This window comes from Metopolophium dirhodum, chromosome 1 (genome assembly GCF_019925205.1).
Source record: "Metopolophium dirhodum isolate CAU chromosome 1, ASM1992520v1, whole genome shotgun sequence".
Taxonomy (NCBI): Eukaryota; Metazoa; Arthropoda; class Insecta; order Hemiptera; family Aphididae; genus Metopolophium; species Metopolophium dirhodum.
The window spans coordinates 114,845,246-114,870,726 of record NC_083560.1 but is presented as its reverse complement, the minus strand read 5'-3'; the positions used below and the strand labels follow the sequence as shown (position 1 = coordinate 114,870,726).

The 25,481-nt window shown below is 31.1% G+C and overlaps 4 protein-coding genes across 4 annotated transcripts; 2 read left to right on the top strand and 2 right to left on the bottom strand.

The window, feature by feature from the left end:
- Window positions 1–1,377: 1,377 nt before the first annotated feature.
- LOC132936814 (uncharacterized) lies at window positions 1,378–7,095 on the bottom strand. Its single transcript, XM_061003592.1, has 13 exons — window positions 6,602–7,095; window positions 6,408–6,527; window positions 6,202–6,276; window positions 6,054–6,131; window positions 5,866–5,952; window positions 4,935–5,454; window positions 4,558–4,783; window positions 4,134–4,397; window positions 3,586–3,957; window positions 2,992–3,513; window positions 2,683–2,777; window positions 2,144–2,343; window positions 1,378–2,000 (listed from the first exon to the last, which is right to left on the bottom strand). Exons 1-13 carry the CDS (start codon window positions 7,093–7,095, stop codon window positions 1,880–1,882), a joined length of 3,174 nt encoding a protein of 1,057 aa, XP_060859575.1. The 3' UTR covers window positions 1,378–1,879.
- Window positions 7,096–7,474: 379 nt separating this feature from the next.
- On the top strand, window positions 7,475–10,797 carry LOC132936815 (uncharacterized). Its single transcript, XM_061003593.1, has 2 exons — window positions 7,475–7,878; window positions 8,482–10,797. The coding sequence occupies exon 2, from the start codon at window positions 8,544–8,546 to the stop codon at window positions 10,341–10,343; it is 1,800 nt and encodes a 599-aa protein (XP_060859576.1). The 5' UTR covers window positions 7,475–7,878; window positions 8,482–8,543; the 3' UTR covers window positions 10,344–10,797.
- Window positions 10,798–12,816: 2,019 nt separating this feature from the next.
- LOC132952147 (tigger transposable element-derived protein 6-like) lies at window positions 12,817–14,189 on the bottom strand. Its single transcript, XM_061024327.1, has 2 exons — window positions 14,075–14,189; window positions 12,817–14,021 (listed from the first exon to the last, which is right to left on the bottom strand). The coding sequence occupies exons 1-2, from the start codon at window positions 14,187–14,189 to the stop codon at window positions 12,817–12,819; spliced, it is 1,320 nt and encodes a 439-aa protein (XP_060880310.1).
- A 3,494-nt stretch (window positions 14,190–17,683) lies between these two features.
- LOC132952138 (uncharacterized) lies at window positions 17,684–19,559 on the top strand. The gene is made up of 6 exons (XM_061024315.1): window positions 17,684–17,778; window positions 18,079–18,182; window positions 18,272–18,373; window positions 18,468–18,636; window positions 19,248–19,319; window positions 19,423–19,559. The coding sequence occupies exons 1-6, from the start codon at window positions 17,736–17,738 to the stop codon at window positions 19,557–19,559; spliced, it is 627 nt and encodes a 208-aa protein (XP_060880298.1). The 5' UTR covers window positions 17,684–17,735.
- The last annotated feature ends 5,922 nt before the right edge of the window (window positions 19,560–25,481 follow it).

Sequence of the window (25,481 nt, the reverse complement as noted above, 5' to 3'; positions counted from 1 at the left end):
GGCAGCCAGCTCGAGAAATGTTCCAGCTGGCCTGCTCCGCATGCGGAAGCATATTTGTCCGAAAGGAAAATCGAGTTACCTGTGGCAGACGACGAAGGAAGTTTCAGCAGAGTGATGAGCTGCGGCATTCCGCAAGGATCAGTTTTGGGGCTCGACCTGTGGAACCTCCTCTACGACGACCTTGTTATGTTAACTATGCTGACTGTTGGGTACGTCGTTATCAGCAGCGATGACAAGACGTTGTGGGAACTAATGACTGTTCCCCACGTGGCCATTAGTTACCCTGATCGGTTATGCTTGCGTTTGCTCCACGCGTAACCGTCACCGCTGTACTACGTCACCTGTTTACGCGAAGTCGATAGCGCGTATCAGAATATACGAACAACGCCTCCGTCTCTTACCTTCCGGCCGTTAAGGTGTTAACCAAAACCATGATAAAATAACAAGGTATGTCAGCAACTTTGTGTGGCGCACAAGATGGCGGCCGGTGTGCGCCTGTTATCAGTTGTCAATGTTGTCATATTATAAAATATCTAATACTATAAAATCACAAGAAAAACAGCTGATCTATAGGGAATTCATGGAGGATCTCATGGTGGAAAAAATTAAACACCGCTTCGTTTCCCCAGTCCGCCGGACCTATCCCGTCGATTCCCTATAGCGCGACCAATCGCGTACCTTCGCCGCGGCGGCCGCGGTCGGTTTTTAAACGTTTTCGAAAAAATTTTCGTTTTTACGCTGTTTTTCGCCTTTTCTCACCTTTTATCTTTTCTCATCCGTAGTTCGTAGTTCGTAGCGTAATTGGCAGAATTTTTATAGCGTTCGTAGTCCGTTGCTTTTTTGTAATGGGGGTTTGTACGAATATTGAATATCGACATATCCCGCTTGATATTGTTATAACGCATTATATTGCTTAAGAGGACGCCACACGGGCAAACGAAACCATGCAATGACCAAGAGAATGCGCTGTTAGGTGTTTTCGTGATCCGCAAGCACGCGACGTTTAAGCCGCGCCCACTACACACAGCCGTGTAACGACCGACGAATTGCTCGTTCGGGAGCGTTGTTTATTATCTTATGAACGTTCGTCCGTGATGTGTCGAATCGAAATAAAATGCATACACCTAAATTCATTGCCACCATAATATTTTAAATATTCGCTCTTATGCACTAACCATCTTTTAATTAAAGCCACTGTCTGCCCAATTGTATACCTATTTGTATATAACAATATTATGTTGCCAAGAAAATCTAGTTTCTACCGTACCTTTAATTGTAGTACTATTAGTACTAACATTTTAGGTATTCGAGTTGACAATATTTTACACGTACAATAACTTACGATTTACATTTTTTTTGTAAAAATATCAATATAGACATAACTATTATGTATTTAATTTTTATACTTACCCATATTTTCGAATGTATTACCATAAAACCATTGATTATAATACATATTATTATTTATATTATTCTATATTACACTGAGGACGCTAAACCAGCGAAAATACCGTACAAAAACATGCCAATTTTGTTCCAATAATACGGCCAACTGAATGGTTTTAGAGCAAAATACCTTAATTAAAAGTTGTAGAAGAGAGTTATATCGGATGACGTATAAGACTCGATTTTTGATATTTTAATTTTTTATACCAATTATTCGCAAGTAAAAAACTGAAAACGCAAAACGATTTTATCGATTTTGAGAATGAAATATCGAAAATCAAGTCTTATACGTCACTCGGTATAACTCTTCTTACATTTTAATCAGCCATAAATAAACTACTTGAATTGGATTTACAACTTACTGAGTTGCAATCTAAGAAATTAAAAAATAAAAAAAACATTCAACTAGTTTAAATTATATTTAAATAGTTTATTAATTTTTTTTTATAATCATTTTTTTTTTTATGTGGTCTGGTTCTCGAATATCTGATTTCAGCATTCTTTTAGGGAATTGTGGATCAATAATTTCGGGTAATAAAGACTTCATATAAAACCTTAAAGTACAAAATATAATAAAGTATAAAATATAATATATTAATAAAATAGGTAAAATAGATAAATCATTTTATTGACTGCATTCGTGTGAAAGATTATCTAATTACTCAGAGTGTACAAATTATTAAAAAAAAGGACTCACTTTTGTAGCGGTTCAGACATTTTGGAATCCCAAAATGATTGATCAAAGTATATTTCTTCTATACTGGTCCATTTGGCCGTGTATATCACAAAAAAGCATTTTTCTCTTTTAGTAGCGTGTAATTGTCCCATTATTTGGTAGTAATATACGTGATCTTTTTTCAATTTAATTTTTTGCCCTTCAACTTTGCAATATTGTAGCTAAAAATAAAATCAAAATGAAAATGAAAATAACGTTCACACTTCACACAACATAATGTTACGAAGGCTAAAACTCTTACAATCTAACGATATTTAACCGTATACCTTATAAAACTAAATACAAATTTAAGGTACTAAGTAATTATCGACAACATATTGCAAATAAAAATATTATCGCAAAACCAATATATTGCACGTCGCATGAAAAAAATATCATCGGTATAAAATATAGCAGCAATTTAATTATTCTAACATAATATTTTGGTCACGATATTTTACCAGCAATATTTTGTTGGCATACACCCCTAAAATTATAATTAAGCATAATTTGATACTTACAAGTTTACTGTTCACTGCTTCAATGGCATCGTTTGAATCACGAGCAGAATATGGACATTTTATTTCCAATAAATAATGTTCACCAATAAGACCGTCTATAAAATATGTTGAATATTACAAAAAATGTATTAGCAGCCTCCCTATGTTGGGGGTAATTATTCAGATTTATATATTTATTATATTTTAGACTTTTAATTTTTACATTTGTACATTTTTAACTTGTGATTTAATTTTTATTATTTTTAAAATATAAATTATAATTTATTTAACTAATATTTTGGTAGTAAAATAATAATATTGTTCTGTTACCTGGGCTGGCAGCTAGAAATGGAAATTCTGGATCTATAATCAAACCATTCTCATAAACTTTTTCTTTTGACAATTGTTCAAATTTTTGACGACCTAAAGTCTCCATTTCTCTACCATATTGTATCGATTTTGTTTGTAGATTATCAGAAGCATATAAAATATTATGAACTACATTTTTGCAGCTAGTGTTTGGCCGCATTTTACAAATTTGACCAAATCTTGAAGCTGTTAGTCGTATTTTACGTTCGTTGTACCACATTTCACTGCTGCTTTGGTCTCGAGTTTCAAATTCGATTTTTTTTACATCAGCTCGACTTAATTTTTCTAAAAATTTAATTTTTTTGTTTTCCATTTCTTCTGATGAAAAAAATTCTATTAAAGGTTCAGCCAGTCCATAATCTTCGTCTTCTCCTTCCATTTTAGATTTTTTAGCTTTTCTTTTTTCCGGAAATAATTGTCTTCTTTTACTGGTATTAAGTCGTATTCTTTCACTGTTCTTCAAAAACTTTTTTCCAAATATTCCTGTAATAAAATAATTATGTAGCTAACTTATATTAAAGTTATTATTTTATTAAACGTAAATATGCATTTTACCTGGACTACATTTAGTAAATGTTTTATGAATTTGTCTTAAATATTGTTTGGAATTAAATGACACAATGGCAGCTTCTACTCTTGTATTATAATTACCTCTACTACTAAAATTTAATCGTTTTCCGGCAACGTGTTTATTAATAACAGAATTAAACTGTTCACAGATATTAGAAGTCTTATTTTCTAATAAACTTTCCGCATTAGTTACAAGCCTTGAAGCAATGTTCACTATTTCCCTCATCATTCCACTAGTTTCAGCTTCTGGGACTAAATTTAATTGAATTTGTTTTGATCGATCACAAAAATATGACCTACAATTTGAATGATGACCAAGTCTGTGATATGGTGCATTGATTAAATCACTCCTCAGACCTACAATTATATATATTTTAGTCTTTTTATGCAATAAAGAAATTTTGGTAAATTGGTCAACAATAGTACAAAATATTATACACTATATGATATAACAACATACACATTTTAAAATAAATTATTATCCTACTCCAACCAAATTCCAAAATTATTATAAATAGGACATAGGTAGATACCTTTAATTTTTTGTGTTTTGGTAATATTGATTTCTTTTCTCCAATGAAGTGCTGCCATCTGAACATCACTTCTAAATCTCTTAATGTTTGATAATATAAATTTGCGAACACGAAGAGGGTAACTCGAATTTCTAGCTAGTGTTGTTAGTTTTGAAGCATAATTTCTCATAAGATGGTTTTTACACTCAATTTTTCTTATTGTAAAGTTAAAGCCATATGGTCGACTTTCGGCTAACCGCTTAGTGACGCTGCTATCTCCATCACCTTATAATATTAAAACATTATTTATTATTGTAATTATTATCATTATTATTATTAATATAATAAACACGTGAATATTTTTATGGACAGTAATTTCGTTCAAATTCTACGAAATTTGGACGGACCGTCTCCGCTCAAAATTCAAATGTAGCTGATAATTTACCAATTAAACAGTTGTATTTAAGACCATGCATTTCAACGCTGTTGGAAAATCCTTGTAGCACACCATCTGCTTCCATGCAAGTTGAAGCCTTTTTCCAGTTGAGGAAACATGTATGTACAGGTTTTTCTTTATCCTTCATACTTGAAGACTTTTGACAAATTATGCAATATTTATTTCGAATCCCGACAAATAAAACTTTTTGGGTTCTATAACCAATTATTGATGCCTGTAAACAAATACATATATAATAAATAAATCGATTAAATAAATTAATAAAATAAATATATACTATAATATAAATAATAAATACTAAATAGGTTCATTGGATGAACTCAAAATATTTTTCATATATAGGTACTTAGATAATAAGTACGTACCGCGCCTGATAGTGCATCGTACTTGGTTTTATAGCTTCGCTTGGACCATTGCCCGTCCGCGACCACTGTAATAATTGGTATGCCATCCACATCCAAGTTACCAGATTCTATTGCCAATCTCCTTTCTTCTTCACCGGCTTTCTTCATTTCGTCCCAAGCTGTAGCGTGAACTATTTCAGCTACCTCGGTTTGAACACGCAAAAAACCAGTACTCGACAATGCAGGCAAATCAAGAAATCCTGATAGTTCTGCTAACTGTGTATGTCCAATACCTATAGCTTGGCAAGCATTTACCGCAGCATTATTAATATTCATTTCTGAATTATGAATATATTCCGAATGTAGTCTAGTTTTAATATTACACATTTTACACTTAAAAGTAAAAACTGATAGAAATCCATAATTCACTTCTGATTCATATTCCGTGTCAATAAACGAACAACCATAAGGACCACTATGCCGTTTTTTAATTTGTTCTATTATATCAGACATGTTGACAATTCTCCGACCAGTTAACATTCTAAAACAATGAACATTTTTAATGCATTCATTGTATTCAAATTATGATAATAAAAGTTAAATTAATTTTTTACGAGCGTTCGAAGTTGGACATTGGATATTTACACGTCAATGAACAAATTGGCATACGAATTTTTTATTTTTTGCTAATCAAAAACTAATAACCGTAAGTACTAAAAATTAAAAATATTTAGACTAATTTTGAGCAATTTATGGGTATATGGATTTTTCTTATTATATTATATTATATTTCTTTTAAATATGTACCTAAATTGTTTTATTCTTTTTTTTTAATCAATGTCGTTTATATTATTTGTGGATTATTGAAACTTTTAAAATATATTATTATATTCTATATACACAATAACATTTTCAAATACAATTTTTGATTTAACCTTACAGACATACTTACTGAGTATTTGATTTATTTGTGTTAATTGATGATAAGCTATCATCTATTGTGTGAATACTCAAACTATGTTCAGACGCATTGGAATCACTATAAAGTGTAATATATTATAAATAATAATAATAATAAGAGTTAAAAATTAAAATATATATTGTCAACTAAGTAATGAACAAAAATATACAAAAACTTACTTAACTTCATTTGACCATTCAGTTACTTTCGACGATAACGTTATAGGCGTAATCACGTGTTCAATCATAATATCTGCACTATAATTTAGGAAAATAAAAATGTATTGTCTAGCCTAAAAAAAATAATAAGTAGTACCTAAACACTTACTCTTTCTTAGGAATAAAATCTTTGTTCGGTGATTGTATGTATTTAGAGTCAATAATTGGTGAAATATTTAAATCCCTAAAAAAAGTAACGTAATGTACCATGTCGAACCACGGCGTTAAAAAACTTTAAATTCGACCGTTATAAGTAAATGTACGATGGCACAGTGTTGATATTAAAAGTGCGTAAAATCAGAAGGACGTACTTACTTAAATTGTGATAAAATCGGAGCACTCGGAGCAGATTCTACTATATGGACTGTAGACTGCACAAAGGTAGAACCTCCTGGAAGGGAACCATCATATCCTAAATATGGTCCAAAATTGTTGCTTGAAAAAAATAATATCAATTTAGGCACAATACAATTATAAGAAGAACAATTCATAATGTTTGTTGTACCTACCTGACATGTTTTTCTGCAGGTTCGTGTCCAATTAGTTCATCAGAAACAATAGAAACAGAGTTACTATATTTTTTTATTAGTCTGATACGGCTTTTCATAATATTTTTGATAGATTTTTTTTTAGAAATACGGGTTCTTTTTAATTTCTCAAATGTAGGGTTCACATCTGAATAGTTAACCAAGGCAGCGTCATATTCGTTTTTTTTCGTCAATCTAAATACACTTTTATTCACTTTTTCGGATGAAAAGTATTCGACTAGTACGGTGGGATTTTTTTCATTAGGCAATGAACGAGTGCCTGTTGATTGCCATTCAATGCTGTCAGCAGAACTTTGATTGTACCCACACATATACCACAAACCTGATTTTGGCTCCAAGTTATAACACTGTACTACGTCATCATTATTTAAATTTGGTTTTTTAAGTAATTTAATGGCTTCTTTTAAGTTTAAAGCTGAGCGATTTGATAGCAAAAAAATATTTTGCAAAGCCATTTTCATACAATAAAGAAAAAACGAATTTTTTTAAACGGAATAAAACACACGCACGACGCACTTTAACTACTTCTAAACTAAATGAGTAAAATCAATATATTTAGATATATTGTATACAGAACATAAGTAGTCAAATAAAAAATTAACTATAGTTTGATAAAATGCGTTACTCATAATATATTATGTGAATGTTTTTGATTCCTTAATTGGACGATAATTATATATTATAATTATCTACGATATCTTTACGATGAAGATGAAATATCATGCTATAATCATTTTTTAATTATATGTCCAAATATAAGTAATTATATTAATTGATATTTTATTAGATAAAAGTATCTGACAGCCAGAATTGCGTTTGTCATTAGACATTTGGTTATTATCAAACGCATTAAAAAGTTAATAATTTAGAATGCTTAATAAGTATATTATGAAAATAATATACTAATTATAATACAATACAATATTAGTCTATATAATATCAATTATAATATAATAATAATATCATTGTAACAAACAATATTCAATATCCCGCGCGTTATCGAATACATTTTACTGATCAGTACTTCATAGTACACCATCGAATGCAAGCCTTCAAGATAGAATAAACAATTTTTTTGTACGTTATAATACACAGTGTTTCGACAATCCTTTATTTTCCGTGTTTATTTGAATAGTTTCTTATAAACATATAACGCCATTCTACTACTTTAAGTTAAAAGATCAACGGACTTTGGTATTCGACAGCATTCGTCAAGCAAAATTCAAACATTGAAACAGGTAAGAAAATTGATTTTATTTACCAATTTTTTTTTAAAATTCAATTCTTAATTAATTTTGGTACTTCAATCAGAGTTGAGCAAAATATTATCTAGATAATTATTCGAATGAAAAATTAGTCGAATCATTTGTTATTCGAATAATATTGTTTTCAAATTATTCGAATAATTGTAAAATTATAATTATCAAAATAATTTTTTATTCGAATAAAATATTATCAAAATAATCATCTAAATAAAATTGTATTCGAACGATGATGCCAAACTCTGATTTCAATATTAATTGTTATACATGTCGATCCCACAATTGGGGCCTGATTTATAGAAATTGGTGACTCTTTATGTACTTATACCTAGATTTCCTAGGTTTTTCTTTAGAGGTGTTTTTCATAAATAAATTTAATTTTTTACAAGTAAAACAAACAAAGCCAAATATACTGAAAAATATAAAAAGAAAAATGCAACAAATTTTCATATTATTAAATTAAATTTTATGTTTAAAAAAATGTAATCATGACCTTAGTGTTATTGATATTATTGTATTATCATTATTTGTTCATACTTATTACACATGATCTAAATTTACTTTATCTTATTGTTGTAGATATACGATCATAGTACGTCAAATATAATTATTGGACACAGAAGAAAAAAAGTAAAAAAAAAATGGACTTTCAGAAGGTCGTTTATCAAATACTGCTGTTGTTATTTACCATAGAAATTTCTACGACGTTTGGTAACCATGAAGAAGACTTGTTCGAATTAACATCAACCAGCGATAGCCCGGGTTTGCAGTACGAACTCATAGGTAATGGTAGAGCTTGCGGAAGTAGTTGGACAGTAAACACATATATGGATTTAAAATTTTTAAATAACAGTCTTAGAAATATTAGACAAATGTTAAACTCAATTGAACTAATTGCGTTCAAAGACATTTCTATAACTTTGTATCAGTTAAAAAAACACGCGAACAGATTGGAAAACGAGATAGGTTTAATTGTACAAATGGGTAGACATAACAAAAAAGTTAAGCGATCTATTGAGTTTGGGGGTACGGCATTAAAATGGATGTTTGGAGTAGCCGATGCTGACGATGTACGAAGATATGATAGTACGATCGATAAATTAGAAAACAATGAGAAAGATGTTATGCGTATTGTTCATGATCAGATATCTATACTAAAAAGCACAATAATTAATTTTAATGATTCCGTTACATCATTTAATGAAAATAAGAAAATATTTGATGCAAATATGAAAGAAGGCGAGAAAAAAGTGAACGAATTGATTATTGAGATAGCTAAGGAAGACAGAAAAATCATTATTCTGAGTTCGATAACTCTTTTAGAAAACACAATATTTGAATTGGACATGTTTATTAGTAGGTTGCAAAGAGTAATTTCTAACGTACAGAATAATGTAGTAGATGCGTTTATAATAACACCTGACCAATTGCTTTCGGAAATAAAAAATATTCAGAGTATACTCCCGGATGATTTGAAAATCCCTGTTAAATTTGATGAGGATAATATTCAAGAAATATTCAAAATATTAAGTATTGAAATGCACACAATAAATGACAGATTTATTTTTTCTTTAAAATTTCCTCTGTGCCTTATAGAAAATTTCAACGTTTATTACATATTACCTATTTACATTCCAATTAATGAACATGGTCAATTTCTGCATATGACTAAAAATTCTATGTATTTGTTAATGGACAAAATAATGACCAAATATTTTATATGGCCAGATTTAAATAACTGTAAAGTAGTGGATAAAATATTTGTTTGTGGATTTAATGAAATTATACATAATTGTGACACGGACCCCACATGTGTAACAGAATTACTAAAAAATTCTTTAACTAAACCACCTCAATGTGATACTTATATCTCTGAATTCAAAACAGAAATGTGGTATCCCTCATTTTTCAAAAATCATTGGTTTTTCGTATGTGAAAAACCCACTACAATTACTATAATTTGTAATAAACAGTCTTTCACTCAAAAAATTAAAGTTAAAAGTTCTGGAAAGTTATACTTGAAGTCTGGGTGTATTGCTTACACCTCGAAAGGTGTACTAAAAACTGAACAAGTATTAAATCAAACATATTTCTCAATTCCAGTAGACTTATCTCTTACAAATGATTCATGCTGTAATGTATTCAATTTTTCTAATCAGGCCTATCCCAAACCTATCCACTTCGATGAAATAAAAAATATTAAATTTAATAAAGATGCGTTCAATACAATAAATAAACAATTAGACCAACAAGATATGTTAATAAATTCGCTTATTGTAGATAAAACGTATGAATTTATATACACAAACAAATATTTAGTTGTCATAATAATAGTTTTTTTAATATATTTTATAGCAAAATTTTATTTAAATAGGAAAGCAAAACAATTAGCTATAGAAAACATTAATTTAAGTTACAATCCTCCAAGTTCTAAAAATTAATTTAGTAAAGGTTCTTAGTACGTATACCTGATATTATATATTATTATATAATTGTCAAATACCATTCACAACATTTATATTATTTTTTCGGAAGTTAATAATTAGTATGTAGGTATATGTTTATCTTACTTTTTTCTACACTTATATATTGTATAAATGTTCTTGTATAAATATATTTTATTTTATAACATACTTTAATGAAATTGTTCAAATAATCGAATGTATAATCGGATTGAAATGCATCACCTTTATAAATTCAATTTTATTTGTTACTTTTAAAGTAATTACTAATTTGTATAGTTGTGTTGTAAAGATATCTAATACACTAATTATTTTATGATTTGCCTTGGCAATGAGCACCCTCACTTGTTTATTAGATATTAAAAACAAAATTGTATTATTACTATTATGTACCTAAAAATTTTAATATATGTGTCTCATTATATACTATATCGTGTGTTTTTTATTATTACTATTATCTCTATAAAATTGCTACTTGTAAAGTTGGGTAACTGAAACACCCACTTAGGTTGAATTTATATATTTTTGTACATTATATTGGGCTCACTGCCCGTAATAAATAAATAATAATAAAATAATGAGTTTTAGTTTTTATAAATTCTTATATTTTTAACACAATAAATATTATATGTTCTATAGAAATTAGTTTTAAATGTTTTTGAAGAGTTTGTTATGAATATTTTATATAAAATTAGAGGACTCGATTTTCGATATTTCATTTTCAAAATATATAAAATCGTTTTGCATTTTTTGTTTTTTGTTTTCACTTTTTTGATTTGTGAATAATTGGTATAATAAGCTAAAATATCAAAAATCTAGTGCTATACGTTAACAGATTCAACTCTCCTCTTCAACTTTTATAAGAGGTTTTTTGATCTAAACCCAGTCAGTCAGCCGTGTTTTTGGAACTAAAAAATAAGTTTTTACTCACAGCCGCGGATGTCACGGCAATACGGAAATGCAAGGACGGTCACGGGCATCGTAATAAATCGAGCATAATTATACTATGTTTTATTTCACGTAAATAATAATATGAACGTAATAGGTATATATAAAAATAATGCAACGACGTGCGAAGCGCGGACCGCCGATAACAGACCGGTTTTGACCTGCCGGCGGCCGGCGAGTCTGGATGTCGGAGCTAGGAGGGGACAAACGCTGCCGCTAGAAACAAAAGCAGCACATGACGGCCGTAATTAAATTTTTTTTACTGTAAAACATGCCAATTTTGTTCCAATAATACGGCTTACAGAATGGTTTTAGAGCAAAATACCTTAATTAAAAGTTGTAGAGAAGAGTTATATCGGGTGACGTATAAGACTCGATTTTCGATATTTCCTTCTCAAAATCGATAAAATCGTTTTGCGTTTTGACTTTTTTTCACTTTTTTACTTGCGAATAATTGGTATAAACAATTAAAATATCAAAAATCGAGTCTTATACGTCACCCGATATAACTCTCCTCTACAACTTTTAATAAAGGTATTTTGCTCTAAAACCATTCAGTAAGCCGTATTATTGGAACAAAATTGGCATGTTTTTGTACGGTATTTTTGCCCGTGTGGCGTCCTCTTAACGTCAAGTTATAACTAAGGTCATCATTTTATAGTATGGGATATATAAATGTTTTTGATTAAATAAACGTAGGTATATATTGTATACATTTATTATTCAAACATAATAGACACACAGCTTAATTGTTGAAGTTTTGACAGTAATTTGCAACTCAAACTGTGGCTCGATAGGTTAGGCGTAGGTTCCCCAAACGTAGGTGTCTAGGTAGGTCCGAATTCGAATCCGTCATACGCACTTTGGGCGGCGACTATCTATACGAAGTGTATGTTTTTTTTGCATTTTTTTTCACGTTTTTTTTTCTTATAACAAATAATTATTATATATACACTACAGGTACATGTTTATATATATATATGTATGTATTGATTAATATAATATTACGTATCTATATGTTATTTATTTTATTAGGAAGTATAATTGCACATTTTGTATCTTTTATTACCGTCTGTCCGTAACATTAAATGCCCTTTGGACCTTAATTAGTTAAAACTTATCGCTCGGCAGTGGAATGGAGAGGATAACTAAGCTTTGCGGAACCATACCGTGTTATCCAACATCAGGCTACGGCCAACGTTCGAACGAGAAGGTTGTATAATGTATATGCACAGAAAGCTTGGTGATTCTTTTGCACATTTTAATACAGTAAAACCTCGATAAGACGGAATCGCATGGGACCATGATATTTTTCCGTCTTGACGGGGTTCAAAAAATTTAATTGAATAAAATTAAAGATTACATATATATTTATTTTAAACCAGTTGATACATAATACATACAATTTATATTTTTTATTTAATTTTATATTTATACTTATTCATCTATATATTTTATTTATTACGTATTTATTTTCAGCCAGTATACATTAATAAATACATAATTATATTTTTTGAAAAAAATCGGTTATTGATTTTTGCTTTTTATTTTGTAAGGCGTCGCGTTCCACACACTCCTTGGCTCTCGAAATAAAATCCAAAAGCTCACTATTAGATACTGTGAGGGAAAATTTTTGTAGTTCCTCGAGGTAGCAGATAGCAGTTTTGTAATCTTTTACCATATTTTCTGGTTCTTCATATTGGTTTTCGTCGTTGTCTTCGTCTTTTTCACTTTCATTCTCAACCATGGATAAAGCCGAATCATGGGTTTGCTGCGTCTCAAGTTGGTCATCAATGTGCAGAAATGGTTCTTGGTCAAAATCAAGTGCAGCAAAGATATCTTGAATTTCAGTCAGGGCATTCTCATTGGGATTCACGTCCGATCCATCAATCAAGAATCCAGCTTTACGGAAACAATTTTGTACACATTCATTTTTTAAACTATTGCACGATAAAGAAATCCAATTTACAGCATCTAACACAGTTATCGAAGTAGCAAGCTGGTGAACCGAAGTAGAACTATCAATTTTGCACACAAGCGACTGTAACATAAATTTACGATAGTACGACTTAAAGGTGTAAATAACTCCTTGGTCTATCGGTTGAGAAACCGAAGTGGTGTTTGGGGGTAGCATATGAATTTTCACGTTAGACAGTTCAATGTAAGGATGACATGTCGCATTGTCCAAAAATAATAAAATATTTCTGTTCTGTGATCGCATATCTGCATTGAAATATTGCAACCACTGTTCCATTATTTCGGCCGTCATCCAAGCCTTCTTGTTAGATTTCCAAGTCACAGGTAACAAAGCAATATTCATATTCTTAAAACAACGAGGTTTCATGGATTTGCCTATAACAAGAGGTTTCCTTATTTCACCTGCCATGCTCCCACACATTAATACAGTTAACCTATCCTTAGATTTTTTACCACCAACACACGCATCGCCCTTTATTACTAAAGACTTGGTAGGGATCCCTCTAAAAAAAAGACCAGTTTCGTCGGCATTATAAATGTCTTTAGCTTCATACCCTTTAATGAGAACTAAGAGTTTGCGTTTCCAATTTTCAACTGTATCTTGATTTACATCATTTGCTTCTCCATTGATTTGTTTGCAGACGATATTGTGCCGTCGTTTGAACCGGTCAAGCCAACCGTTTGAAGCTTTAAAATCACTGATTCCGAGTTTTTCTGCCAATTTAGTGGCCTCTGTTTGTATAATAGGTTAGGTTAGGTTAGGTGATGGGCAGAGATGGGCAAACTTTTCGACCGACAATTGATGAACCACCTGTATAAATCTCGTTCAACTTGTTCATATCCCACCGACACCACTCTTTTACTTTTACCAGAATTTTTACAACTCACCCACTGCTCCATTAGTTTGTCTTTATTTTTTTTGCCTCATAAACTTGCGTTTTTCCACACTTAAATTTCACCATAAGTTCCTTCACTGAAAGATTCTCATGTTGCTTTAACTCGATTAATTTTATTTTATCCGATAGCGTAAGAGTTGTTTTTTTCGACATTTTAAACGATAGACGGAAAACTCAACGACGTAAACGACACGAACGTAACGATATACGATTTGATACTGAACCAAGCAACTCAGATAATAATATTGTATAGGTAGTGTATACATATCAATTTTATTAGTTTTTAATGTCATCGTACGCGCTCGTATATCGATTATCTATGGGTATCGACAGTACGAAAATAAATTTATTACACGAAAATCGTGTTATATTTCCGTCTTAGCGAGGGTTTTCATCAACTTTCATTACAAAAACGTGTCCGTTTCCGGCTTGGCGAGGTTTCCGTCTTAGCGGGATAAAATTATATGTAATTTGAAACGGGACCAAACAAATATTCCGTAATACCGGGGTTTCCGTCTTACCGAAGTTCCGTTTTACCGAGGTTTTACTGTATTTCTAGACTCCTAACAAGTGCTTTCCTTATTCCGGGTTTTTGTTTTTGGATCAGGCGATTTTTGATACCGGTAAGTACAATTTTGATAGACATAATAATATAAGCATTATTACCTATCCGCGCGTTTGGCAGCGCGTATCGTTAATGGCTGCTTCTGTACACACTGCAAACATTGTACATATAATTTTTACCATGGCGCGTTTCGTTTTTAAAGTTTTTTATATCCACATTCGTACTGGGACTCACTGGTGACTGACACTGTGGTCCACGTTGGCCCGTTAGCCGTTCCGATGAAGCCGTTTGTGTCTTAGGTAAACGCAAATTAACATTGCGTACCTACCCATTCATTCTACATTGTTTCGTGGCTTTAACATTATACGAGCTCGGTATATCGTTTTTTCATTTTTTTAATACTATTAACAATATTAATTTTATAGTATTCTAAAAATAACACTAAACTACCCAAGGTGCATATATCACCACTGATAACATACTGATATCATCATAATAATATTCGAATATTCGATTACAACGACCGAGATGATTTGTTTTTCGTATTTGTGATTTAGTATTCAAGTATTTCATTAGTAATATTATTATATTTTTCTATAACAATGTTTTTATTATATTATTCCATATCATCCAGGCTATTCACGATGGTGAAACTATGTGTCATATGTGGAAACATGGATGGTGACAACGACGTTTCAATGCACAGGTATTTACAATGTCAACCAACATATAACAATAATATAACATAACATGTTATACATCACATTCATCCTTAGAATTCCAACTGATGTGCGTCGTCTTCAGTGGGTGGAATTCGTGGTGAACCAAGGTTTTCCTGTAAACCTAAGCTCAAAGTTGTGTTCGAGGCATTTTATCCCTGGTCATGACTACATAGAAGGAGAGGCACAACGCCGCCGTCTGAGGCACACAGCAATCCCATCTTTGGTGAGTGCATATCATATATCATACATAAATCTCCAAGTATCACAACTCATTCATTTCAAACCCAACATATTAACACTGCATTACAACAAATGTGACATACCTATCCACCTGGCTGTACAGCAATAAATACACTTTGTGATAGATAAACAATAAAAAATAGGCTTACACTACAGCAGGATGATCTATTGACCTCTACAATATTTTATTTCATCCTACTATATTGTTTTTTACCCACATGTTTCTGATGTAACTTATGTAACTCATTTATAAATAAAATGTACGCCTATATACTTACTACCAAAATATGTAATTTTTTGATTAAAAGAGTATACCTACATAACAATATAACAAAATACATTACATTATTATAAATTTCAATTTCTGAATATTGTATTAATGTTATTCAGATGACTTTTTTCACTTAAAAATACCATGTGACGTCATACATTGTAATTTCTATAACCATACTTAACTACTACAATAGTCAATCCACTGTGCTCAGTGGCGGCGTGAACTATTTTATTTTATGAGGCAAGTATAAATGCTCGACCACCACCACCTAAATTTTTTCACACAGACCTGTGGGGGCTTTGCCCCCACACCCCCAATTCACAATTCTACAACAGTAATATACTTTGTCATGTTAATATCAGAAATATAATAAAATTACTTATAATATATTAATAACAATAAATCTTTATTTAAACAATAAATTGTCCCTCAATAAATCTGATGTTGCTGCAAAAGTATCAATGGCCAAATTATGATCTATGTTTATATCTCTTTCACAGTGTAAAATCATCAAACTTTCTAATCGGTCTTCGCTTGCAGTTGATCTCAAATTTACAAATAACAATACTTAATAAAACTTTAAAGTTAAAAGTAACAAAACCGTCAATTCGTCATTACTTCAATACTACGTGCATCCACGATCCACCAGTGTTGCCTACAGCCCAACCAACGAAGGGGAAATATTGTTAATAGATAAATAAAATAATGATGATAAAAATAATGATACAATATTATCTATGATAGTGTTACGTGTTACCATAATATCACCAATATACCGCGTTATTGTACACTATACAACATGTACTATAGGTAATAGTGTATTTCTAGTAAACGTAAGGTTAGTATAATAAAGTAATACTACTAATACTAATTAGTTGACCATATTCCATATGTGGTTTTTAATATCCGTTCCCGGGGGTACCAAGGGGGTACCACCACCTAATTGGTCGTGAGGCAATTGCCTCATGAAACACCCTATCACGCCGCCACTGACTGTGCTCATAATTTAATATAATTTGTTTACTTAGTTGACTTAACTTACACATCATTTTAAATATATTACATAAAACTAAACTCAACAATTATTATATTAAAACATATTAAACATATTAAACAATATACTTATAACACAGTTTTATATGACACAACAACAATTATTTGTCACCATAAACCTTATGTTATTCAACAATTCTCTTTTTTTGTTGTTACGCCTAATGCTTAGAATTATGTATGGTTTGGTACATTCTACAGACTACAAAATGAATAACTATTATGATATTGTGCATTGGAAACAAATATGTAATATAAAATATTGTTGCCATGTTATTGTTTCACAATAAACACAGTATTGTATATTTGGACGGTTTTGGTGAGAAAGGGCATAAGTCATTTTTTGGATAATTTGGGGTTATTAATCAATTTTATAGGATTTTTAACGCCGCGTCGTTTGGTGGCACTGTAATTTTCCTATGTGTTATTGTTATTTTGCTATTTATACGTGCGGTTGGGCACAAGTCAAAACAAAAATAATTTATTTGGTGAGAAAGGGGATAAGTCACTCAAAGCAAAAACTTGTTGTTATATTAATAATATTGTTATTAATGTGATCGACGATCGTTTTCACAGGTAACATAACCAGGTGCAATAAGATGTAAATTCATATTTTTTCGAATTGATATGACATAATTATTATTAGTGTAGTTGTGTAATCATTTTAATTAAATTAATACATATTGATATTTGAGAGAGATGACTTCTAAAAGATCTAAACAACTTCTAACATTGGCAAAAAGTAAGTACTTGTCTATTTTAATAATACAACTAATATTAAAACAAACATATTACTTGTTACTTATTTAAAGTAAATAATGTAATTAATAATAACATTTTGTAGTAAGTAAATCAATTAGCCATCATAGATTGTGGTCAACAGAAAATGTTGGCTAGTTTACATACTTAGCAAGAAATCAAACAGAATTATTAAAGATGTTTATATTACAATTTTTACTATATTATTTAAAGTTATTTAATTTTATTATTACATACTCTGTAGACATTGATTAACTATGAATTTTTATATTCAAATATCTAGATTTTAATGATGCCAAGCAACAGTCAACATCAACCATCACCAAATTAACATTGCGACGCAATTTGATGCATTCATTTAATGTTGCTTTAAATTCTGATATAAATGTAAGATTTTATTTTCTATGAATACTTCTAATTATTATACTTTATGTATAACTAAGTACTTAATCATAATTCAATTTTTTTTTTACTAGGACCAAAATAACCAGCATAACGATTCAAACGACAATATGGAAGTTGAAAATCATACTGATGTCAATGAAATTAGTTGTGTAAATTCAAAAATGAATGTTCAAGTCAGTAAATATTTACAACTATTTAAACTTATAGTAAAACAATTATTTTATTTAATTGTTAAAATATATTAATTAAATTAATAATACATTTTAGAAATGGGTAAATCAGTGTAACTTTTTTGATGCCAACGAACACAAAAATAATAGTGTAAATATGATAACATTAAATGGTGAAGATTTTGAAATAATAGTACAAGAGACACCTGACTATGACAATGATGTTAGTGTAGTATTAGGAACACCAGAGCATGTTTTTGAACCAGGTATTAATTATTTATACTTAGTAGTTGTAATTTATGTACAAATAATTATGAAACTTAATGAATTTAAATTTATAGAAATGTGTCTTCTTTGAAAATCCAAATTTTTCTTCTCTATTAATAATATAAAACTACTTAAGTTTTAAGTACCATTACCAATCTACTTTATTATTAGTTTTATTTATCTTAAAATGTGTTTGAAGATTTATCTAAACTGTTAAATTACTTTTGATTTGTATGTTACCATAATGTTAAGTTAAAATTTATTTTTTGTCCAAAACAGTTAATTTATTTTTCTCCATCTCCCTTACAATACCCTGCCCCCTCCATGCAAAAATAAAAAAACAAAAATTATAAGCTTTAAGACAATTTATTTTTATTAATGAATTTTATAATAATTCTAGTTTTGTGTAACTATATGTAGGTATAATTTACTTAATAATATAATTAATACCTAATAATAATCATTATACACTATAATATATTAATACACACACCTATTAATAAATAATATAATTTACTTAATTATTACTAATTCAATTTACTCTTGACCCTGATAAATATAGTGATTTACATAGGTATATCAAATATTTTATTCTGATTTTATGTCTTAGATTTTGCTATGAATATAGAAAGTGTTGAAAATGTTGAAAGTCTTGGAATAATTGACAATATTGAAAATTATGGTAATGTTGAAAATGTTGAAAGTCTTGGAATAATTGAAAATATTGAAAGTGATGGGAATGTTGAAAATGTTGAAAGTCTTGGAATAATTGAAAATATTGAAAGTGATGGGAATGTTGAAAATGTTAGTCATAGCAGAAAAAATAAAATCAGCAAAAAGGGAGATACCAGACTTTATAGACAAAACAGGAAAGAAAAAAGAAATTGTGGGGAGCAATATGTTACTAATAAAGAAAAGCTAGTTAATGGTCGTGTATCTAGACCTTTAACTGACTGTAGACTAAGATTTAAGACTAAAACTAATTGGGATTTACAACAAACATTGTTCAATATTTACTGGTCGATTATTTATTTATTTATTCGTATGGCTTAACAAATCATTTACAGCAGAATTAACAATAAAATAATAAAATAAAATATAAACGTAAAGCATAATTTAACTAAATTTAGATTAGAAAGGTCTTATAAATATATAATATAATATGACATAACAATGCGTTACAGTTTACAGGTTACAAGTGTACGTCCAGTTCCCTTATCCACTTTACTGCTTCCGGTGTTATCGCGTGGATTCCTTCGATGCCCTGGTTGAATTTCCTTATCTGGCATTCCTTTATTATGTGATTTATGGTTTGTCTATCGTTGCCGCAATCGCATGCTGGGCTGTCTTGGAGTCGCCATTTAAACATCATATCAGCGCAACGGCCATGACCTGTTCGAAGACGATTTAGTACAGACCATTCATGTCTAGGCAGTTCCATACCCATAATTCCTTGATTGGGGTCCATCACCAGATTTTTGTTTTTGATTGGTAAAGTAGAGTTAGTCCATTCATCGCACCAGCACTTTTTGGTTTCAAATCCTGATCTTATTAGGTCTTTAGCTGTCTTCCAAGGCGGTTTCCTTGACTTTAGTCTGAGTGCTGGTATATCTTCTAATCTTTCGGCTAGCAGTGAGTTCCTCCTATCTTCGGCTTTTCTGATAGTATTAATAAGTTTCTGCTTTCTTCGTAGGTCTGGTGGAGCTATATTGGTTAGAACTGGTAGCCATTGTAACTGAGTGGACTTAACCGTGCCGCTAATCACTCTCATTACGCTATGCAATTGTGTGTCAACTTATTTCACGTGTGCACTATTACACCACACTTGGGCACCGTATTCAGCTGCACTGTATGTTAGCGCCAGTGCTGCTGTCCGTAATGTTTTAGCGCTAGCACCCCATCCTGTGCCGGCGAGTTTTTGAATTAAATTGACTCTGGATCGTACTTTCTTTCCAGTTTTGACAAGATGTTCCTTAAATGTGAGCGTACGATCCAGTGTTATTCCCAAGTATTTCGGCGTGAAGTTGTGCTTTAATTGTACTCCTTGGAATGTCACTTTCAACTCTTCTCAAGCCTTTTTGTTGTTTAGGTGAAAAGCACATACTTCAGTCTTGGTAGGGTTTGGTTTTAAACGCCATTTAGAGAAGTATTTGTTCATCGTACTGAGGTCTTCAGTAAGTGCTTTCCCGCCGTCCTCTAAATCAGTGCTTTGATAAGCAATAGCAATATCGTCCGCGTATTGGAACTTAAGCTCTTTCGTAACAGGTAGGTCATGTATATATAAGTTAAATAGAGTCGGGGCAAGTACCGAACCCTGGGGAAGACCATTGAGTACTGTGCGCCAATTGCTTTCCTTATTACCCAAAAATACTTTGAAGCGGCGGTTCGTGAGCATTCTATCTAGGAGTGTGAATAATTTCTTGCATGGGGTGACCTTGGCGAACTTATTCAAAAGACCGTCTCTCCATACTGTGTCATACGCCGCTGACAAATCAATAAACGCTACACTAGTTTTAAATTTCCTTTGGAATCCAGATTCTATTAGAGTTGTTAGCGCTAGAACTTGCTCCTCACATCCTCGGTATTCCCTAAATCCAGCCTGTTCTATTGGTATCACGTCTTCGATATATGGTTGTATACGTTCTAAAATCATTCTTTCTAAGATCTTATACGTAACGCTCAGTAATGATATAGGTCGGTAATCTGCGGCTTCGTGACTTTCTTTCCCGGGTTTTAATAACGCAATCACTTTCGCTCTTTTAAATTGTTTTGGTAGTTTTGCAGTATCTATAATATCATTATAAAACATAGTTAACCAGGTATGAGTTCTCGGACCTGCGAATTTAAAAAACTCAGAATATATCCCATCGAAGCCTGCAGCTTTGTTTATTTTGGTTTTCTTTATTGCGTTGTATACGTCATTTTGTGTAAAAGCAGCGTCCAGTGTTGGATGCGGCATTAGTATTTTCCTGTGATTTCTTAGTTCTGTTTTTATTAATCGTTTATGCTCTTTGTCTACTGAAAGTTTTCCAACGCTTTTTAATCTGGTTGCTACACTATTTGGTCTTAAGGTATGCTGACCTTTCGTGATATTATTTGAGGTGCCTAATTTTTTCATTAGGCTCCATGCTTTATGGCTGGAGTGGGTAAAGTCTAGATTTTCTGTCTTTTCATGCCATCTTTGTTTCCTTATTGAGTTTAAGTTGTTGATTAATTCATCCGCTATGTTATTATCTTTTGACCTTTGAAACTCCGCATACAGTTCATTACACGTTTCGTCCCAGCCTGGGATGAACTGCTTCCTGAAGCCCCTAGGAATGTGCTTTTTCGCTATCATTTTTATCGCTCCCACGAATCGATCGTAACACTCTGCCTTTGCTGGGATCCATTGTATTAGGTGATCTAGTTCCTTGGCGAATTCAGTCCAGTTGGCTTTCCTGAAATTCCATCTTGGTTTTGGGATTGATCTAATTATTGGAATTTTTAGGCCATATTCTAAGACCACCGGTCGATGCTGGCTGTGAGGAAAATCACAGAGAATACGGCGCGATGCCAGTTGTTTACTATCATTTGGAGGTTTCGATATTATGCTTAGATCTGGCGTGTACTCCTTCAGCCACCTTGCTGATCGGAAAGTTCCCTTGTTCTTTATGCTGAAGACAAGTTCCATATTCATTGTGTCTAGCCATTCATATAATATATCTCCGTTTTCAGTTGTCTCCGTTTTTGTTGTTTGGAGGTTTATATACATTCGTTACAGTAATACTGCCTATTTTCGTGGATAGTACTTGGGTGTTTCCTGAGTTGACTTTGTGGACTACCATCGTATCATCGATGTTTTCTTTAACATACGTAGCTATACCATACTGCTTGTGGTGTATCGCTCCAATTACTGTGTATCCTGCGATGTAGCCTCTTTTTTGAAGGTCATTGTCATCTTTCGTGTGCGTTTCTTGCAAGGCAATTACATCTATTCTTTCCTTGTTCATAATTTTAGTCAGAACTTCACACTTCGCTTTAGAAATTCCTTCAATGTTGAAGTGACAGATCCTAAGATCTTCACCAACATTAAGCGTCAAGTGGTCCTTAAAAGGACCGTTTACAGTTGGCATTACTGCCGTTTGCTGATGATGATTTGAAATGCTGGGCATCAGCGCCTGGTGGTGGTATTGATACGTTAATTATTTGCTTAATCTCGTGGATTTTAGCGAATTAACGTATGCAGGGAGGGCTACGAGCAAGCTACCACCTTCCTCCCCTACTGGTCGATGAAATCTTATGATAGGCGGATAACATATATATCTAATCTCATAAGACCAACTAAAAAAGCAGTTACTAGAAAGAGAAGAGACACTCCAGAAAAGCAAAAAAATAGACAAATGACTTATCAATATCATGTTTCAAAGGACAATGAAATGGTTATTATTTGCAAGTTATGTTTCTTAAACATATTTGGTGAAACTCCAAAATTCATTCAAAAAATTTGTACACAAAAACTTTTATCTCCTGCTCAAAAAATGTCTCCAGATAAGAGAGGAAAAAGTACACCAAAAAATAAGAAAAGTCCACAAACTGTTAAATCTATTTTAAATCATATTAATCTGCTTCCATCTTATGAAAGCCATTACTGCAGGAAAGAGACTGTCAAAAAATATTTGCCTCCTTATTTCACTATGCAATTGGCATATGATGATTATAAAAAAACTACAAATGAGTCAGCCAGTCGTTGGTTGTATGAAAAACATTTTAAAAAATCTGGTTTGAAAATAAAAAATCCAAAAAAGGACACTTGTTCCCAATGTGACAGCTTAAATATACAAATTGTCAACAATAGGTGCACAAATGAACAAAAGGCTGAATTGATTATTAAAAGAAGTAAGCACCACGAAGAAGCAGAAGATGCATATGAATCAAAAAGGAAAGACTCTAGTTTAGTAACTGATGATATATGTGTGATAGCATTTGATCTTCAACAATGCCTTCCAACTCCCAACTTGGAATCATCTGTGGCCTTCTACAAAAGACAGTTATGGACATTTAATCTTACAGTACATAATGTTTTAACATCACATGCATATTGTTATATTTGGAATGAAACTATTGCTAAAAGAGGTGCCAACGATATTGGGTCTTGTGTTTTCCATTACTTATCAAATCTACCACCAAATATTTCTCATGTTATAATGTATAGTGACTGCTGTCCAGGCCAAAATAAAAATACTATATTTATGGCTATGTGCTTGGCTTTTTTGGAACAGCAAGACAAAATACAAATTATAGACCACAAATTCATGGTACTAGGGCACACGCGAATGGAGTGCGACTCTGACCATGCACGTATAGAAAAAGCTAAGAAACGTTTCTCTGCTCCTATCAACCATCCTCATGATTGGGCACAATTGATTCGTTATGCTGGGAAAGATAAATTTAGTGTCATTGAAACAGATCAAACTCATTTTCTAGATTTCAATAGCTTATTAAAATCAAAATATCAATTTAAAAAAAAAAATGTTGTTGAGCAGTTGTTTTTGTTCAGAGATGCCAAGTGGTTTAGATATAAAAAGTGTAATAAAGATTTGGTATACTACAAAACTTCATTGAAAGAAGATGCAGTATTTGAATGTTTAAGTTTATCTCGAAGAAATGCTATTTCTAACCCATTACCAACCATACCTAAAGCTTATAATAATGATTTACCTGTAACACTTGAAAAAAAAAGGGATTTACTATCATTATTACAATTCATTCCTGAATTGTATCAAGATTTTTATAAACAATTAAAAACCAAGGAGAATTTAAATGATCCTATTGTGTCGGATGAAGACGACGAGTAAGATATTAATTAGGTACCTAATGTGTTTATCATTTTTTATTAATTGTTTTTATTTCAATTTTCTATAAACTATTATTATTATGTTATGATTATGTTCCTAAAGTAAGGATATCAATAAATCATTAAAGTTTTATTTTTTAATACTCTTAAAATATTAGATAGTTATAAATACCTATTATATGATTATAATGTTACATATTTCACTATAATAAATATTATGTTTTTACTTTTTATCAATTGTTTTACTTTTTATTTAATGTTATTCCTGAAGTAAGGATCTCACTAAGATGTATAAGCTTTATTTTGTAATGTTTTAAGAAATGTTTAAAATAATAATATGTTTTTACTTCTATCTTAATATTATTAACATTTAATATTTTTTTTGTTGGCTATATTTTATTAATGAACTCAACATTTATTTTCCTGAGAAAAGAATTTCTATTGGTTTGTATTCAATTATTTTGAAATATGAGTTAGTAATATTTTAAAATAACTATATATTATTAATTTTCATTTTTTTGTTACTTATGCCCTTTCTCACAAATAGTATTGAAATTTATTTGTGATAAAAGTATTAAGTCAAATGTGATAAAAGACATAAGTCAATATATTTTAAAATATCTAGTGCAACTGGACATAAGTCGTCTATAAACACCTGTTTAATAATTTATACTCATATTTATCATTTTATGTGTGAAAAAGTGCATATAAAAATTATAAAAATAGTTATTGTAAATATAATTACTTCACAGTATAAGTTATTACATTTTTTTTGTCTCCTGGAAAATCGTATAATTTGACTTGTACCCTTTCTCATCAAAACCGTCCATTTGGTTTACTCTAGAATAAACCGTTATTATGATTTTATTATTTTGTTTTTAAAAACATTTAAATTGACCGCCTATGGTTCTATAGGTAATCGGACCATACAGAGAACGAGAAGATCATGTGGAAAACGTCGATGCCGGTATACAAGTTCAGATGGATGAAGTTTTGTTGGAAGAGAACATT

Excerpts from the sequence above, each read along its gene's own strand:
- LOC132936814 (XM_061003592.1), bottom strand. The coding sequence starts at position 7,095 with ATGGCTTTGCAAAATATTTTTTTGCTATCAAATCGCTCAGCTTTAAAC. Across the intron at positions 6,277-6,407 it reads CCGATTTTATCACAATTTAA|GGATTTAAATATTTCACCAA; the intron begins GTAAGTACGTCC and ends TACTTTTTTTAG. Across the intron at positions 6,132-6,201 it reads GATTTTATTCCTAAGAAAGA|TGCAGATATTATGATTGAAC; the intron begins GTAAGTGTTTAG and ends CCTAAATTATAG.
- LOC132952147 (XM_061024327.1), bottom strand. The coding sequence starts at position 14,189 with ATGGAGCAGTGGGTGAGTTGTAAAAATTCTGGTAAAAGTAAAAGAGTG. Across the intron at positions 14,022-14,074 it reads CATCAATTGTCGGTCGAAAA|AGGCCACTAAATTGGCAGAA; the intron begins GTTTGCCCATCT and ends TTATACAAACAG.
- LOC132952138 (XM_061024315.1), top strand. The coding sequence starts at position 17,736 with ATGACTTCTAAAAGATCTAAACAACTTCTAACATTGGCAAAAA. Across the intron at positions 18,374-18,467 it reads ATTCAAAAATGAATGTTCAA|AAATGGGTAAATCAGTGTAA; the intron begins GTCAGTAAATAT and ends AATACATTTTAG. Across the intron at positions 18,637-19,247 it reads AGAGCATGTTTTTGAACCAG|ATTTTGCTATGAATATAGAA; the intron begins GTATTAATTATT and ends TTTATGTCTTAG.
- LOC132936815 (XM_061003593.1), top strand. The coding sequence starts at position 8,544 with ATGGACTTTCAGAAGGTCGTTTATCAAATACTGCTGTTGTTATTTACC.